Source organism: Neomonachus schauinslandi, chromosome 8, assembly GCF_002201575.2.
Source record: "Neomonachus schauinslandi chromosome 8, ASM220157v2, whole genome shotgun sequence".
Classification (NCBI taxonomy): Eukaryota; Metazoa; Chordata; class Mammalia; order Carnivora; family Phocidae; genus Neomonachus; species Neomonachus schauinslandi.
The window spans coordinates 111,518,039-111,537,037 of record NC_058410.1 but is presented as its reverse complement, the minus strand read 5'-3'; the positions used below and the strand labels follow the sequence as shown (position 1 = coordinate 111,537,037).

At 41.6% G+C, this 18,999-nt stretch overlaps 1 protein-coding gene across 2 annotated transcripts in view; it reads right to left on the bottom strand.

Moving 5' to 3' along the window:
- BTBD9 (BTB domain containing 9) overlaps nucleotides 1-18,999 on the bottom strand; it is a 423,191-nt gene that overhangs the window by 137,491 nt on the left and 266,701 nt on the right. For both annotated transcript variants that reach the window (XM_021684707.1, XM_021684708.1), the window contains exon 7: nucleotides 12,143-12,252. In XM_021684707.1, coding sequence (XP_021540382.1) covers nucleotides 12,143-12,252 — 110 coding nt within the window. The remainder of the gene's footprint in view (nucleotides 1-12,142; nucleotides 12,253-18,999) is intronic.

The window sequence follows — 18,999 nt, the reverse complement described above, 5'->3', positions numbered from 1 at the left end:
AACCTGTGCTTTCAGACAGGTCCTACACTCAGAAGGGACCTGCACTTAGTTTAACTGTTCCACTGTCTCAGTCTTAAAATTCTTAATAATCTTACCTCTGAACTCATTTTTTTTTTTTGAACTCATTTTTTTAAACTTAAAAAAAAATATTTTATTTATTTATCTGAGAGAGAGAGTGAGCAAGAGAGAGAACACGAGCAGGGAAAAGGGGCAGAAGGAGATGGAGAAGCAGACTCCTCGCTGAGCAGGAAGCCTGATGTGGGACTCTAACCCAGGACCCCAGGGCCATAAGCTGGGCCAAAGGCAGACGCTTAACTGACTGAGCCACCCAGGTGCCCCTGAACTTATGGTTTTAAGTAAAGTCTGATGGGACAATGGAGCAAGCCTATGAATGCAGGAGATATGCAACGTGTTTGTCCACAATTCCTTGCTGGCCTGTGAGTGTGGAATTCCAATGGATCCACAACGGATGATTGTTGAATGAGACTCAAAGCAAGGACAAGGTAAAGGTGCCGTGAGTATGACTGAGTCAGCAAGGCTGCTGACAGCCTGGAGAGGCCACACCTCCCCTTCCAACCAGAACTTGCCTCCTATGTAGAAAGAAGGCAACAGTGTTCCAAGAAGTACTAACGACCAAGGAACTCTATCCTATAGCCAGGAATTTATGCTGATAATAATAACATAAAAAGAACCTGCAGTTCCTTTCCCCCTCAGTCCTTCCTTAGTAAGGAAGTTTACAGAGTAAGCCAAGGGTAGAGAGTTTTTGTAGAATGTGTGTGGATTAAGAAGTGAAATAAAAATATTTTAGTTTTGGGCAGAATTTCCACTGTTCTGATAAGAACTAAATCCATACACGTGTATGAGCTACCAAATGTGAACTGTGTAATTTTGGTGATTCTACATATAAGTGTTCTTATATTTGTATTTAAAACCACCATTACACAACAAAGATGAATGATAAAATTCATGCTAATAATTTAAAAGTTTGATTTTTCTTTACTTAGAATGACATTAAACAGCCAATAAAAACACCATGCCCCCTTAGATGCGCCATGGCTTAGACAGAACGGTGGCTCCTGCTGGGTCTGAGTGTCGCCAGCCCCTCCCCCAGGAGACTGCTGTGGTCTGTCTCCCCTGCTCCTCGGTAACCCTGGGCCACTGGAAGGCCATGATCCCGAAAGGCCACAGTTCCAAATGTGCTGGAGGAGATGCAACAGGACTCAGTGGAGACTGTGACTCAGGCGTTGGAGAAATTTAACATAGAGAAGGTCACTGCGGCCCATGTGAAAAAGGAGTGTGACGAGAAGCACAACCCCGGGCGACTGCGTGGCGCAGTTCTTGGGCGTCAGACTCTTGGTATTGGCTCAAGTCAGGATCTCTGGGGCCTGGGATCGAACCCTGTGTGGGGCTCCCGGCTTGGTGTGGAGTCTGCTTGGGATTCTCCCCTCCCCCCACCCCGCTCATGCTCCCCCCACCTCAGATAAATAAATAAAATCTAAAAAAAAAAGAAAAAAGAAGTACTACCCTACCTGGCACTGCACGGCGGAGAGGAACCTGGGTCATTCTGTGACGCAGGAAACCAAACGCTTCAGCTACTTCTGCTGGGCCAAGTGGCCTCTCTGCTCAGATCTGGGGGCCTGGGTCACACACCCAGTGATCCATCCAAAAACAAAGACTACAGCCTACATTCCAAATACCAGAGACTGAAATCTTCAGCAATGCCTCAGGGAATACCTCAATCTTTGAATCTTTATTGTGGCTCTGAATGAATTTGTTATGGTTATAAAACAATTAGCAGAACAGCTTACAGCTGTATTTATTTCTATTCCATACCGCTGCCCCATGTTTTTTCTCCTCAAAATCCATTCCTTTTAAAAAAATAAATAAATCTGTTGTTAAAACAACAACAACAACAAAAACACATGCCAAGTAGAAAGATTGCAAAAGAAAGGAAAAACTTTTTTTTTTAAGCGCCTTTCAGGAAGAAATGCAAATGGCCATGGACGTAAGAAAAGATGCTCCATATCACTAATTATCAGGGGAATGCAAATGAAAACCACAGTGTCATATCTTCTCACACCTGTCAGAATGGCTAGAATCAAAAAGATAAGAAACCACAAGTGTTGGTGAGGATGTGGAGAAAAAGGAACTCTTTGCTGTTGGTGGGAATGCAAGCTGGTGCAGCCACTGTGGAAAACAGTATGGGGGTTCCTCAAAAAATTAAAAATAGAACTACCCTAGGATCCAGTAATTCCACTGGTGGGTATTTACCCAAAGAAAATGAAAACACTAATTTGAAAAAACACATGCACCCCTATGTTCATTGCAACATTATTTGCAGTAGCCAAGATATGGAAACAACCCAAGTATCCATCGACAGATGAATGAATAAAGAAGATGTGGTATATATACAATGGAATACTACTCAGCCACAAAAAGAATGAGATCTTGCCATTTGCAACAACATGGATGAACCTAGAGGGTATAATGTTAAGTCAAAAAGACAGAGAAAGACAAATACCATATGATTTCATTCATATGTGGAATTTAAGAAACAAAACAAATGAAGGAAAAAAGGGGACAGAAAATGGACTTATACATAGAACAAACTGGAAGTTGCCAGAGGGGAGGAGGATGGAGGGATGAATGAAATAAAGGGGATTAAGAGTACACGTAACGTGATGAACACTGAGTAATGTATAGAAAGAGAAAAGAAAAAAAAGTACCTTTAATGGCATTCTGCCTGTTCTTTGAACATGGCGTTCCATGTTTTCATTTTGCATTCTGCCCTGCAAATTATATAGCTGGCCCTGGGAATTATGATGGGTATTTTCTGGTTTTTGTTTGTTTTAGGCTTTATTGGAATCACCCCTGATTAAACCTCACTATGTATATATGGGTCATTAGAGAATTGTTATTGACAGTAAACGACTGGAAACATCTCATGTCCATCAAAGGGAACTGTTTAAATAAATTACAGCACCTCTATTCAATGGAATACTGCACAAATGTAAAAATAAAAAGTATGAGAAAGCTCTATGTGTACTGGTAAGGGAAGATTGCTAAGAAACACTAATTGAAAGAAAAGGTGTGAATATGTGCTATGATTTTTAATAAAAAGGGGGGAAATAAGAATATATATTTGTATTTTCTATTTAAAACATTAAATTAAAAAATTACCTACCAGGTTTTGGCATGGAGGCTTGGGGTATTAAGTTAGGGACTAGACCAACAAAATTAGACTTTACATCCCCTTAGCCACTGGAACATCCTTCATAGTCAGTGCCAGAGAAACGTCTTGCCTATTTACAACATGGCTATTCATAATGCCAGTCTGAGGCAGAACCATGGTTTGTGAGAAAGTGATATTGTTGCATAATGTTGGGTATATGCTCCATGATGTCCCATTTAAAAACAAGTTGTTGTGCAAATTTCCATGTACCTGGATCCGCTCCCCCCCCCGCCACACACACACATACACACCCCACTCTATCACTGTTATAACAAGGGGATATATAAATAGGGTCCAAAAAAAAATCAATCCTGTAAAATGTAGAAGCAAATTCTATAGAATTAGAGCAATAAAATCTTTTTAGGGTGTTTTTATTCTCAAACAAAACAACAAGAACAAAAATAACACCACCAGGAAAAAAAAAAAGGTATAAAGGAAAATGAAACGTAAATGTACACAAAGGACCACATAGTAGACTGAGAATCCTAAATGACAATGAGCAAGTTGCTTTCTAATCATCCCCTTACCCTGCCCCTGCCCCCAACATAAGAACTGGAGCCCATTCCTGTTGGTGAACACAGGCTCCCTAGGGTAGGAGGCAAACAAACTGTCTAATAGTCTGTATGTGTTACTGTGGGACATTTACTTTATCTGAATTTTTGTAAAACTCTAAGACTCTGTAAGAAGATAGTGCTTAACCTTCTCCTCAGGAAGGGGGAGAGACCACAGCTAATTTCACTCTTATTCCAACCCCCCTACCAGATGCAAGGTAGTCCACTGGAATGGGCACTGGCTTTGGAGTAGGTCAGAGATAAACAGGCCTTTGCACACGCTGACCACTTTCTATGATTCTCCCCTGACCCTCCACCTTCTGCCTTTGCTCAAGGACTGGCCCATTCATTGCCTCCACTGGGGGTCTTTCCTGACACCATCCTGAACTCAGGTTAGGTGCCCCCATTCCAGTGTTCCTATAGCATCTGCTGCAGTCTCCTAACAGATGACCTATTTTACTGTGTTGTCACCTTCTATTTAAGTGTCTTTCTCCTCCATTAGCTCATACGATCCTCCAAGGCAGAAACTAAACCTCTGTATCTTTCAATCCCCAGTGCCTAAGATACACTTGGCAGCCTCTTAATAAATGTCTGCTTAATGCCAAGTAATTTACAGTAGATAAAGAAGTTAAGCTTCACTGACAATTAGAACCAGCCTTAATATCTGGTTAGAGAAAATAGGCTGGGAAAAGCATAGCCTCTTGGTCTAGACTAGTCCAGACTCAATAGTGTCATTTTAGGAAACCATCTGCATTAAGGTCTTTAGGGCCCCTCTGCCACTCCAGCAAGTTTATTTCGCTGCCACATTCTAACACCTTCATCCCCTAGTGAACCGCCCCTCCTACCCCCAAATCTCTGTTTTTGCTCCAGAGGACACTTATTTTTTTAAACACAGTTGCAAAGCACAGAAGTCATATCCTTAGTTCAGTGGATGCCAAAAGCCCTTCACAGCACAGATTTCTAACTGTTTATTTCCCCGGGAACTTTATCGAATTCTAAACACACTGCTACAATTTCAAAATAATTTTAGATGACAGTAGCAACTCCAGACCACTGATTCCCATTTCCTGCTTCCAGCTCTTCTGAGGGGACAAAAGTATCTGCCATTTTTGTTGTTATGTAAATTGGCACTTTTGTAATGCTCTGTATGGTTTACTGAATTCTTCAAGGCCCAGCTCAAAATACCATTCTTCATGAAGCCTTATCTGACTAGGCAAGAAATATGTTCATTCCTTCACAGCCCAACTAAATATTTCCCCTCTCTCCACTCTGCTTGTGCCTTTGGTCGGCTGTTCTCCACTTCACGTATTTCTGTGTCTGGCCAATGTGCTTCCCCAGTGACTCTGAGCCAGAGGGGAAGTTCCCTGCTGTCTGGAGCCCCTTTCGTACTTTCTGTCTTTGCATCAGTCTATGTGTCTGCTTTCAGCTCTGTTCCCTCCTTTGTTCTGCATTGTATCTCGGAGGCTAAAGCTCCCCAAAACCACATCCCCCAAGCTTGCCAGCTTGGTTTTTGGTGAAGTTCTGCCGGTAGAAGAAACTCGTGAGAGACTGGAAGATGGGAGGAAGAAAGGAGACATTTCTTTTCTATCTGCTTCCGGTGGCACATGAACACGGGCTCCAGGGTTTCCGTCAGATAGTGCAGTCCATGGGGGCAGCCGCAGGGAGGGTTCCCAGAGCGTCGGCAGCAGAACTGCTATGCTTATGCTGCCATTTTGGTTGTCCTGCATTGATTACTAACAAGAAACTAGGCCAAAAAAGCCACGAGTCTTTGTGGATCCATCCTGGCAGAAACAGAGGTAACCCTTAAAGGCATAAAGGTGCTAATGGAAGCTTCTTGGTCTTTAAAAGGGTTAAGGAGACTTGAATTTTGAGCCTAAAGCTCCATGCTCTAGCTTACTATCTCTTAAGCTACAGTAGAGTCAAGGACACGGATGGAGAGGGGCGTATGAGAGCTTATGTTTTCCAGAAGAACCAGGAGACCTTAAGAAGGGAAACCAGACTCATGTAATGCTAAATACCACACTCTAATATCAGTGTAAAGCGTTTACTGCTCCCCCAAGTCTTACTAAAAGCATCTTCTCTATTCATCTATAAGACTCATAAGAAGAGAAGAACTATTTAAAAAAGAAAAAAATGCAAATGGCCTTAAACATATGAAAAGATGTTCAATTTCTCTCGTAAGAGAAATGCAGTTAAAGCTGCACTGAGATACGATTTCTCACCTATCAAACTGGCAAAAACCCAGAAGTTTGACAATATGCTCCACTGGCAAGGCTGTGGGGTAAGTCATTATCCTATATTGCCAGGGAGAATTTCAAAATGGTATAATCCCTATGGAGGTGAATTTGGCAACATCTAGCAAAATTACACATGCATTTACCTTCTGACCATGTAATCCCCTTTCTAGGAATCTTTCCCAAAGATATAGTAGGAAAAATAGGAAAAGACTTATGCACAAGGCAATAGCACAATTTGTAGGAGCAGACCAACCCAAATGGTTCATCAAGAGAGAAGTGGTTGAATAAATAAACTATAGTACATCTATTCTAAGGAGTACCATGCAGCTAGAAAAAGGACATAATATCCTTCTAGATAGCTAGCTCTAGGAGAAGTGTTAAGTACAAAAAGGCAAGGTAAAGAAAGAAAGTATGTATAGCATATAGTATGCTACCAATTATTCAAGAATATTGAGGAGGGTACAAAATAGAAATTATATATAATATAATATAATATAATATAATATAATATAATATAATATAATATAATATAATATGTATTTATTTATTTTTCATTATTTAAAATTAGAAGCCTAACCCAAAAAACTAGAGGGGAAAAGAGGGGCGCCTGGGTGGCTCAGTCGTTAAGCATCTGCCTTCGGCTCAGGTCGTGATCCCAGGGTCCTGGGATCGAGCCCCGCATCGGGCTCCCTGCTCGGCGGGAAGCCTGCTTCTCCCTCTCCTGCTTCCCCTGCTTGTGTTCCCTCTCTCGCTGTGTCTCTCTCTGTCAAATAAATAAATAAAATCTTTAAAAAAAATAAATAAATAAAGGGGAAAAGAGATCACCTATAGGAGTAGAGGGGACAGGAATAGAAGCTGGATTTCTCGAAATAAAGCTCTTTTGTAGATTTGATTTTGGAACCATGTCTATATTTTACGTAGTTATAAAACAAAAAAATCTTTAAAGGTAATCACCAAACAATGAAAGCAAAATTGAGTAAATGAATCCAACTGTATACTGACATAGTGGCATGACCACCAGAGAATTATTTTAGATGACTTTATAACACAGTAATTTTAATATATATCTCTAGTGGATATACCCTCTGGGCCCCCAAAATAATTGCAAAAATCTTAAACTATTTTCAATGACCATATGGTAGCACTGCTACTGTAATTCTGAGATTATTTTGTATGTACTGGGGACAAAGCAAATGAATTATTGTGCCTTATCGCTGGTCACCAAGATTTTTAGTATAGGAAGAAGGAGCTGCAAGATCAAAGGCTAAACAAAAACCTTGCGTACTGAATTTTAATTAGAAGTGTCAGCATGCACTCGTGATATATTTTACCTGTTAAATATATGATAAATAAATGTGCATGTATTTCCTAGTTCTGTCCACCAGAAAGACCCAGAAATAGTGACCAACCCAGTAGCAAATGCCTCCACTGAGGTTTCCAAATGTCATTTCCCACTGAAAGAAACCAGGGCTTTTTGAAGAAACGGCTGATCACAGATCAAGGCAGGAAATGTACAAAATGAACCTGGGATGTCGTGTCATGCCAGAAGTCAGGGAAGTGTTAAGGACTATGCAGGTCATGTCAGAAGGACTCAAGAGCCAGTATGAAGAGGTTAAAGATGGGGACAATTTGAATATCAATAATAATAACTGCAAGTGATTAAAACGTGTCCAATTTGTTTAGTCCCATAAATTGAAAGTGATATATACTCCTCTTCTTTCCCCTCCAAACAGTCCCCACAAACAAATCTCACTGGTCACCTATGGAGGATGCTGGGTAACTACCTCTTTATTTGAAGATGGTAAATATCCTTCTATTCCCTGGCAAGCTGCATCTCAGGATTATCGAATGAGTGTTGAGGGAATTTTTCTAGCTACCAAATAAAGAATGATACAATTCGAAAATAATCATTTTGCAATTCCACATTATGAAATAATGAATCTAGGAAATAATCCAAATGAATGGGAATATCCAAAAGAGAGAGATAACTGAAGATTTTCTGTGCTTCTTAATAAACATATGTACTACCACCTATGGAGCATTTTCACAAAACAAACAAACAACAAAAAACCCCAGAACTTGAATCGGATTGAATCAGAATCTATCTAACTACCAAGTTACAAAAACTACAACAGAGAAACATGTTAAATATTACCATGGGGATTTAATCACCCAAATTTAGGCTGTTAGAGACTCTACAGGACAAAAACCAAAGAGTTTCTTCAACAAATTATAATCAGAGAGAGGAAAAAAAAGAGAGAGAGACAGAGATAGACAGACATGTGGAAGGGAACCTATAGATTTAAAGAGATTTAAGAGTCATAATGACTACTTATTGACAATATGGACCTTATCTGAATTCTGGTTTAAACAACCTGTAAAAACACATAAACTCTCTAGACTTGATCCAATTAGGGACATCTGAACACTGATTGGATATTTAATTTTTTTTAAGATTTATTGACTTATTCGAGAGAGAGAGGATGGCAAGAGAGAGCACAGCAGGGGGGAGGGGCAGAGGGCAGAGGGAGAAGCAGACTCCTCGCTGAGCAGGGGGCCTGATGCGGGGCTCAATCCCAGGACCCCGAGATCATGACCTGAGCCGAAGGCAGACGCTTAACTGACTGAGCCACCCAGGTGGCCCTGATTGGATATTTAATATCCATAAAAAATTATAGTTCAATTTTGGGGTATTATAATGATATTGTCATTATGGCTATAACAGGGAGTCGTACTTTTAGAGATACATACTGAAATATTTATGGATAAGATGATAAAATTACCATTGGGGACTGGTGTCAAAATAATCTGATAGGGAAGAAATGGGTAGCATATAGATAAAACAGATTGTCTGTGGGTTAATAGTTCTTTAAGCTGGGTGGTGAGTACTATTCTTTCTACCTGAATAATAGGGTGTTCAAAGAAATGAATTTAAATATGAGACTAAATGAAAGGAAGCTTGGCAATTATTCTGCAAAACTGCTAGGACTTGGCAAATGTCATGTGTATATCACAAGGTGGAATGCCAAGGCAAAAGCAAACGCATTCTGTGGGAGATTGAATGTTTATAGAATAGCGGTCATATCTATTCTAATTACTCCTTGCATGCCTCATTGGTAAGACAGGTTAGCGATTCCTATAAATGTCTCCCAACAAAGAGGAGACGGTCATCACAGGCTGGCTCTCTCAGGGGAGAGTACACCAAACATGATCCAGAAGCTGCTGCCCAGTGAGAAGGGGCTGTGGTGGCAGCAGCAGATGAGGTGGGAAGAGGCAGACCTCCAGATCTGGTCAGTGTGGTCGCAGGGAGACCCGTCCCTGTGGATATATGAACCCACAGGGTTCCAAGGCTCCCCCATGAACCTATACAAGTGAAGATGCATAAAGAATGACATGCTGTCAACAAAAATGGGAAGGAAACCCTTTGGTGGGAAACAAGACTAAAATCTTACAAAGCTTATTTTTGCCTGGCATCATTATATGTTGTCAGTAATAACATTAAAATCTCATTTAAAAAAAAAAAAAAACCAATGCAAATATTTTTAAAGTAAGTTTGAGGCCCATAAGGAGAGTACTGCTCTAATGAGAGTAGCCTGAACTCTGAAACAAAGAGCAGGAGTTGTGAAAGAGAGAAGTTCTGTATCTTAAAACGTAAAAGTAGGGTTGACACCCTACTAGTTATTCATGACGACATTATTTTACTTTTTTCCTTTTTGTCCCCATGAAAACCTGGAGTGTCTATCCATGCTTCTCAAGGAAGGAGTGCATATTTCACAGGACACAGGAAGGAGGTAAGTGCCACAATTTAAAGGTGACTCCAGGTGATTCTGATATACATGGTGCCCCCAACTAGAGGACCACTCCCTTCTTGGAGGTCCCTGTAGGGTGGCTGGCTGAGGCCTGTGTGCAGCCAAAATGCATCTGAGATCATCAATATGGGAAGCTGACCATTGCTGTTTCAAATACCTCTTGAAACTAAGCAGAGCTGCCATGTCGGACAGAGGATAAGGAAATCCCCCTGTGCTCCTCCACGACTCACGTTACCTCCCTGTCTGCCCAGCGTGGGGACAGCTCTGAGCTGCGAAGATGGTAGGAGGAGGGCCAGAGGGGATCCCACTGCAGGCCATCTACCAATGAGCGCACGTACATACCTGCCAGCCTGCCCCCCTGCTCCCATTCACGTGAGGGACGATGACAGGCAGATGACTGCGGTGCTCTCTGCAGTCAAACTTGGGAGCATCCCAGAAAAGGGCTTGAAGAAAAGTGTTTGAGCAGAAACCAAACACACTTCCTGGAGCTCTGCAATCTTCTTTTATCCCCTGACATGCCCGAGACCATTACGGCTTCTGATAATGCTGACAAGCTCACTTTGGACAAAAAAATGCAGACCAACAACAGCATCCCTCACTACAATGGATCCTGAGTTTCACCCTGTAATGGCTTCTCAGGACTTGGCAAATGGTAAGATCAGGGAAGAAGTCTGTAGCATATTGATCCAACACTCATGCTCACAATCTTCTGTGATTGTGAACAGACCTGTTCTTGGATAATTACAGTGTCCAATAAGAAGGGGACACTGACTGAAGTAGATGGTGCCTGCCATGTGGCAGGTTCCAGAATGCAGTGTGCTGGGCTGACATGAGTCACTGAATGGCACCCGGGCTGTGAATGTGAAGGTGGCTGGGTTCCTAAGAGTCTCCTCAGTAAGGACACCCTTAACTACACAATCACATATGCAGCGGGGCCTACAGTTTATAACAGAGCATGGGTAGCCAGTGAAAAGATGTATCCTCGCCGCAGCCATCTATCGCCAAAATTCCACACAGCCCACGGAATTAAAAGCCTTGGTAATATCAGGTAATGCTTCAGCAGTGTTAACTTTCAAATTACTTAGAAGTCATAACAATGAGTAACATTTATATTTAATGGTAAAAGTTACATCCATAACAAAGGTAAAACCAAATTATTTATTTTAGCTGAGCTCTAAGATTTCTCTGTACGTTAGAATAATGGCTACTCCTGCCACTTGACTAACATTATTCTTCCAAATTTCCCTAAGTAAAGGATTACATTTAGGACATGGCAGGTCTTAAGGACATTTAAACTTATGACCATCCCAAGAAATAGTAAACATCTGCAAGTTACACTCATCTTTCCCATTCTAGTCATCACCGTGTTTTTAGGACATGTGTCAACATGCTATGTGTCCCAGCATGGAGTGGACCTTCGTAAAGACAAAAGAATTCTGTCTTAGGTATACCAAGGCAGGGACACCTGGACATACAGAGTCCCTTTTCAAAGAAGCTGCAGTAAAGACAGATTTGAGGATCTAGTCAGTCAAACCAGGATCTTCGCAGGAGGTATGTAAAAAGCCGTGGGCACGGCTAGGTGGGAAAAGCCACTCACGCTATCTAGAATGTCAAGACCTGGGCTGGACTGCACACAATGCCACACTAACACAACACAACAGAAAACAACCAAATAACAACTAAACCAAAATTTAAAATACTCTTCTGAAAGATCAGTCAGACAGTATTTCCCACCAGATAACTTGACTTTCACAATGAAAATTCAGTAATTCTGGTCTTATTTAAATTACAGGTAGGCATTTTCTTGAGGCAAATTTGGCTGAACAGTGCAAATATGGACTGATGTGTCCATGAAAAGGAGACAGTCTCATAGTGAGCACCGTTCATATCCAATTAGAGGCCAAAATACCTCCATAGCCTTGGAAAGCATGAGTGTTGGATCAATATTCTACAGACTTCTTCCCTGATCTTACCTACCATTAAATATAGAAAAGCCTTTTGTGTAAAAGGCTTTGCTGGACTATCATAAGCATTCCCCACATAGCAAATCTGAAATGCATCACTAGGACATTTTCAGTTCTTAACTTCTAGTGTAATATTTATAGTCTTTTCTTTTATGTTTACTAGAATTATTATTTTGACTACTTCTAAAAATGTAAGACTTCCCCTATGTCACTCAGCCATAAAGCATTCAAATCAACCAGTTCTTAGTCAAGCTGATTAAAAGGTGGGTTAAGATGAGTTAATGGGGTAGCAAAATACTGAAGATAAAATATCAAACCATATATAAAAAAATATAATTGCAATACTTACCTATTAGTCCCTTCTCAAGAGTGAAGGTTTTGTTTGTAAACATACATTCAAAAGCCACAATGTGAAAAATCTTGTTCACTGTGTTGTGAGTCCCAACTATTCGAATATACCTGGGGGTAAAAAGAAAATCTGTTGAAGAAAATGAGCTTCCATCACAACCAATCCAAAGACAACAGAATAAGATACATTGTGCAAATATACAGTGTATCAGGGCATGGACTAAAGGAGACTCTGAACTTGACTTCAGAACCTCTACCTGCTCCTTAGGGCTAGCTCCAACTGAGCCTAGAAGAATTACAGCAAAATTAGGGAGATACCACTTTCCGGAGAATTAAGCAGAACTTAGATCTGATTTACCTAGAAAATTAAACCAGGTACCGTTCAAGCTCAACCCCTGAATGTCAGTATATGTCCATGAGACATTCGTGCTGGAGAATCACGGCTTCTGTCTTCGCCTTGGGGTTAGGAATGTGCCTGTGCCCAGGTACACCAACACTCGCCAAATCAAATGTTTTCCAACTCAGGAAAGATTTCATCCATTGGAGACAAATGCATGAAATCAATACTACCTTCTTACTTAACAGAAAAATCCACATAAACCACTAAAAACCACTCACAGTTTTTTATATTTCAACACTGCTTCTAAATCCTTGTAGAAAGTTAACCCTATATACTTACACCAGCCCCGCCCCCCCCGCCCCCCCCCCCCCCCCCCCCCGCCACCTCTACCCCCACCAAGTTGACTGCTGGGAAGCCTCCTGACCAGAGGAAGTGATCTGCAGAGGTGACCCAGCCTGCTCTGCGCCTCCCTCCTGGCCACAGGGATCTGACATCTGCACACAATGCAGGGTTTCACGGGGCAGGTCTTGAGCATCCCGGCCTGTTCACCCTCTGTATCTCCCTGGAGGCTTCACATCCGACAAACAAGCATTAACCTTGGAGTGACTTGTTCCTTTCACTCTCCAAAGGGACCTGACAGCTCACAGGTTAATGGATAAACTCATTCTTCTGAGTGTCACAGAAAACCCTGGGGAATGTGCCACACATCGTCTTACTGGGATTCAAAGGAAGAACCGGAAAAAATAACTAGATTAAGTGATAACACTCTCCCAAATTATGAGCTATGTGCTCTGAAGGATGGGGCATATTAAATGAACACATTTCAATTAGGAGATGACAGACTGGGCAAGGTTTTAGTAATATCCTTCCTCTGCTGTGTAAAACCACCTTCGACTTCGATGATATAATTTTACTTCTGAGTTAATCGCTGTTCACTAATTCGGTAATTCCCTTACATTTCTCATCACTCCAAGTTAACTGTGTAATGTAAATGCCAATTTAAAAAAAAATTCACATTACAGAGACTATACTTGGGGTTCTTATGTCATGAGCTATTTTCCCTCCTGTTCCTTCAAGCATGAATCTCACGGCATTCCCGGTGCACCTCATTTAGCCATCTGCTCCTTGACATAAGCTGGTCACTCATCTTCATACCCAATCTAAATGCTATCTTCTGGACTGGCTGTTCAGTGTGCCCATGCCCACTGCAGGGAGACACCAATCTTCCTGTATGGAGAGTCAGGGCGACGGCTGCACTCATCAGAGCCCTCTGATTAAGCCTGAGCTGTCCTCTCGGGCCCTCAAGGCAGACAGAAGGTACTGATGCTACTGTGTTTGGGTGGGTAGGTGGGGTTCGAGTACAGTAAGTTCTAAATGGTATGCGAGGAACGGGAATTGTGCTGGTCTTTCCCATTGGCGGGGACAGTCTCTATAGACTTTCTGGAAGGGAAGGGGTGTGTTAAGCCTGGCACATTGGCCTGAATCTAATTTTGTCCATTTCCTTAAACCCACGGGAACGTAACCAGCATAGCATTTTCAACTGCTCATGGTCGTGACAGCCTGAGTGCTGCTGTCTGTAACCTTGGAGGGAATCGAGGGAATGTGGTTTGGGGAATTTGATCAGATCATTTTCCTTTTCCCTAGGTTGAGTCTCCACCAAAGGAGAGGCAGCTCTCCTAATACTGTGCAAGGGAGAGGAACCAGGAAGCAACCGCGAAGGCCCTTCCCCATTGGCAGTTCTTAAGGTTAATAGTCCGGGCTGACTTAAGGGGACGCAGTCATGTTCCCTCCCCCCCTTTCTTCCTTTTTATAAAAAAAACGTTATACGGAACCAGGTTCTCCAACTTTAGATAATAGTCATTTCCCAAATTTAACCCTGGTGCAAATATCAAAAATGGGAGAAAATATGCAACCTTTCCCTCCTCCATCCCCCAATTGTAAGAAACTGAAAACAGAAAATTGTACTGGAATACATTTTACAGCCTTAATGATAGTGCTTGTGATAACAAACAAGATAATATATATGGTTGGAAAAGCACTGAGAGATGCCTCCAGATAAAAAGTTCTCTATAAATGAAGATAATGTTATCTCTGCTGCATAATCCTGAGGTCAAATTAGCAATTCGCCACTGTACATCACACTTCTTGATTAGCCCGTTACACGTAAATGCTCATAACAAGTTTAATTATTCTGGTCCTACAATACTTTCTAAGTCTCCTCAAAATTATAGCATAATTTACAAAAATGGCATGAAGTCCTTATTCAAATACACATTCTAAAAAAAATGGTAACAAAGTCACGAGAAAGACACGATGTTCCTCTTTCCCAGCGAGGAGTGGTTTAGCACAGGACTCCTTTCTTCACTAAAGATCTGCACTGGAAGTAGAAAATAGGCTTCCACTAATCCCCCAACTTTAGTGACCAGTAGGGGAACCTGGAGTTCTACACCGAGAACTCAGAGGCCTGGACCCAAGAGCAGTGGGCTAGAGGGAGAGGGGCGAGCACGGACTCCAGCCCTGACGAAGAGCAGGGTTCTCTCACAATGGAGCATCCCTGAGGCAGAGGAGAAGTTTTTATTACCCGAGCTGTTGAAAATCCAAGGGATGGGGATGGGGATGGGAAGAGGGTCCTCTCTTTTTCACTTTTTAAAATAATTTTTTTATTAACTGTATAAGGTATTATTTGTCTCAGGGTACAGGTCTGTGATCCATCAGTCTTACACGAATTCACAGTGCTCACCATAGCACATACCCTCTTTTTTTTTTTTTTTTTTTTTTTAAAAAAAACAAAGCATAACTCGCTTCTGGGTCATAACACCTAAATAGGAGTAGATCTCACATTTTCTCTGCCACCAAAGATTCTGAATAAGGGGGAGAGCTTGAGATGAATTTTTTTTTCTCCATTCAGCATCATCTCTCCAAAGCACAGTCAGACTCTGATTTAACCTGATAATAAGGGCAGTGGCAGCTAGTGACTTCATCAGTGTGCAGAGAGGGGCACTGCTGAAGAATAGAGCAGCCCTCCTTTGTTCTCTCTGATCCTCAACAGCAGCTCAGACAGTTGGAAGATAATTAAAACTTAAACAGCGCTGAGGAAGGCAGCTACGCAACAGATTGGCCATTTCTGAGGAGGCTGAATGCTGTGCACATGAGCCCTCGCGGGAACTGTCTGTTCCTAATATTCTCCTCCCTTCCCTGTGTTGCTTGTCTTCTTGTCACTGACAGAGACCGGATCCTGCACATAGTTCACAACAGGATGTTTCAAGGCAGAAGTTTTCAGGAGCTGTAATATTGTGGGTGAAAAGAGATTCTGTCTTCTTTAATGAAATGAAACCTAAAACCTTCAGGACAGCACTCTAAAACTGAAAGGCACGACAGAGTTTTGAAGAGCGTGCTTTGGAGGCTAACAGACAGGTTTGTCACCCAGCTCCATCACTTAATTAGCTCTGTCACTTTGGACAAAAAAAAAAAAACCTTAAACCTCTTAAACCTCAGTTTTCTTCTCTATAAAATGAGGTCAATAACACAAACCTTATAAGATATTTAGATGATATAAGAATTTAAAGTGTTTAATGCAGTGCTTGGCAGAGGAGGATATGATTAAACAGAAATTCTAGGAGTAGGTCACTGGATGCAAAATTTCTTGGGTGGGACTCTGAGAATGCTGGTTGTCTGGAAGAGTATTCCTAACTGTAGATGTTAATACGGTGCATCCAGGAGGAGGCAGGCCCACCCAGGGGCAGACTTCGAGAACACAGGCAGGGTCCTGTCCTTCCTCCTCGGGCACCATGGTAGAGGCACTATGCCCACAGAAGGAGACTATATTCAGACTGCAGATCCCCTGGCTCTATGGTATTTACTTCTTTAAGCTTCTAGTCTCTAGAAAAGTCTATTTAAAATGTTCTTGACCTGACTCAACCATACATGAAGAAGCAAGAAAAGAATCTTTTGCCCACATTTGGTCTAGATACCCATACCCACAGAAGAGTTTCTTTTTTGTGCAAACCCTAGAAGTTTGCAGTTTTAGTTCATAAGAAAAATACATTAGCATTTCCTAACAGAGAGACATCATAATATTGTGACCTAGAGGAATGTTGCTTTAAAGATGTCATTGCATTCCCCACCTGTTCTGGGAAATGTACAGATTCCCATCCTTAGCCTATCTTTCTGTCATTTCTTGTCAGAATGCTACCAGATTTGATTTCTAAGTCACATAGGACACATTTTTCACATACTAAGGAAGTACAGAAAAGGAGAAAGTACAGAGAAATAACAACGTGTACATTCCCACTTTAAATCCTTTGGTATTCTCTAGTCTTTAGTTCTGGTGGACCACAAGGCTACTTGAGGTTAGAGTTAACCCTTAACCTTTGGCTCTAGTTATAGGCTCACCCATGTCTGTGCTGAGCGGGTTCTACTCCAAGATAAAACTGAATTCAGTAAGAAATATTTAAATGAGCTCTCAAGGGATCATCTGAAGTCTAAATCCATCAGAATTCTATTCTTTGGTAAACAAAGTTTTATTCTCAAAGTGAACTTCATATTCTTGGGTTAAACAAAAACTCTTGAGGAAACTAGATTACCCTGAGATTGTGCGCAAGTGCTCCTTAACATTTTGGCTCTTCCTCTGAGGTAGCTAGAGAACTGTGCTATGGCCAGATGTGGTCCTCTAGCGAGATCCTTAGCTCCAGCATTTTCTTTCTTTTTTTTTTTTTTTAAAGATTTTATTTATTTGACAGAGAAAGACACAGCGAGAGAGGGAACACAAGCAGGGGTAGTGGGAGAGGGAGAAGCAGGCTTCCCGCGGAGCAGGGAGCCCGATGTGGGGCTCGATCCCAGGACCCTGGGATCATGACCTGAGCTGAAGGCAGACGCTTAACGAACTGAGCCACCCAGGCGCCCCAGCTCCAGCATTTTCTAGGGACTTGCGACTGTGTGGGGTCTGGATTCACTTCCAAGACTTCCTATTTGACTCTTGCTTTCAAGGAGATGCTAAGAATGTACATAAATAATTCTCTGACCCAAGAAGCAGCTAATGTCTGCAGGTCTTGCCAGTATGGTATTTTCTTCCAGTTCTATGTACAGTGTTAGCACTCTTATAATCAAACCGAGACTAGAGGGGGAAGTGACTTCAGGTCTTGTTGCTAAGGCAGCAAGTGGAAAACAGTTTACTGCCAGAATGACGAAAAGCTTCTAGAAAAAGCAGGTTGCAACAGAAAAGATTTGTTACTCTTAGAAAACCTTCCCTCTGGCTGATCTGTGGAGCTATAGATTCTCCTCTACTGACTTCAGCAAAGGGCCCCAGCAGCATTTGCTTATTTGGAAGAGGAAGAATTATTGAAAGGTTAAACAGTCTGTGTCCAGAGTTAGCCTAAGCAGAGGCTACTGTCTCAGAGAGCAGCCCTGATGCTGTCTGACCATTAGCCCTGCAGAGGGAGCAATCACGTTCCAGCACCTCCAGGATTCAAGGACAAATGAAACAAGTCATCTTGGTTTTCAGAGAAAATTGATGCTCTATCGAATCAAGTATGCAGAGGGGATAAGATGGGTAAATAATTACTAACACATCATAACCCAGTGCTACCAAAATAGCACTTTTCAACATTAGAGATAAATATTTAAGTGTTGTTTTTTATTTGGAGGAATTGTGAATTTTGAACAGTAGGCCTTTTTCCCACCTTCAAATACATAGAACCTATCCTGCCATAATTACATGCCTTCAGCTTATGGAATTACATTTGGAATTAATATTGCAAAAAGAACTTAATTATAGTATTTACATAAATCATATGAAAATGATATAATCCATAATGTTTAATTTCCTGATTGCACATTTATGAGTCAACAGCCCTTGCAGGTATACCGGATAAATCTGCTATTAATCAAGATTTAATAAACACCTACTAGATGCCAGAAACTGTGCTAAACACTGTGAAGAATGGACCCAAAAGACAGGATACACACGTTCATCTAAAGAAGATTATAGTACAGTTTAGAAGGCAAGACTAAAACATATTAGCAGTAGTGGTGAAGAGAAAAACATAAGAGCTTCTTATCTATTCACACATGGTGAAGAGGTTAGCCTACTCTTAAAACACTGAATTCTGCAATATGAACTTTAAAAGTCTTTCCTGTGAACTATTCTTGCTTCAAAGACCAAAACAAAACAAACATGGCTAAAAGAAAAATAATCCTCAACCCCTCTCTCTTTCTCTCATGCACAGACACGTGCGCATGCGTGCACTCACACACACAGGCACCCACATACACACACATGTTAACTCAGTATTTACTATGTGCTAGCTGCTGATATTGGGCACTGGGGTATGGGGTTCAAGAATACACATCAGATCGGGGCGCCTGGGTGGCTCAGATGGTTAAGCGTCTGCCTTCGGCTCAGGTCATGATCCCAGGGTCCTGGGATCGAGTCCCGCATCGGGCTCCCTGCTCAGCGGGGAGCCTGCTTCTCCTTCTGCCTCTCTCTGTCTGTCTCTTATGAATAAATAAAATCTTAAAAA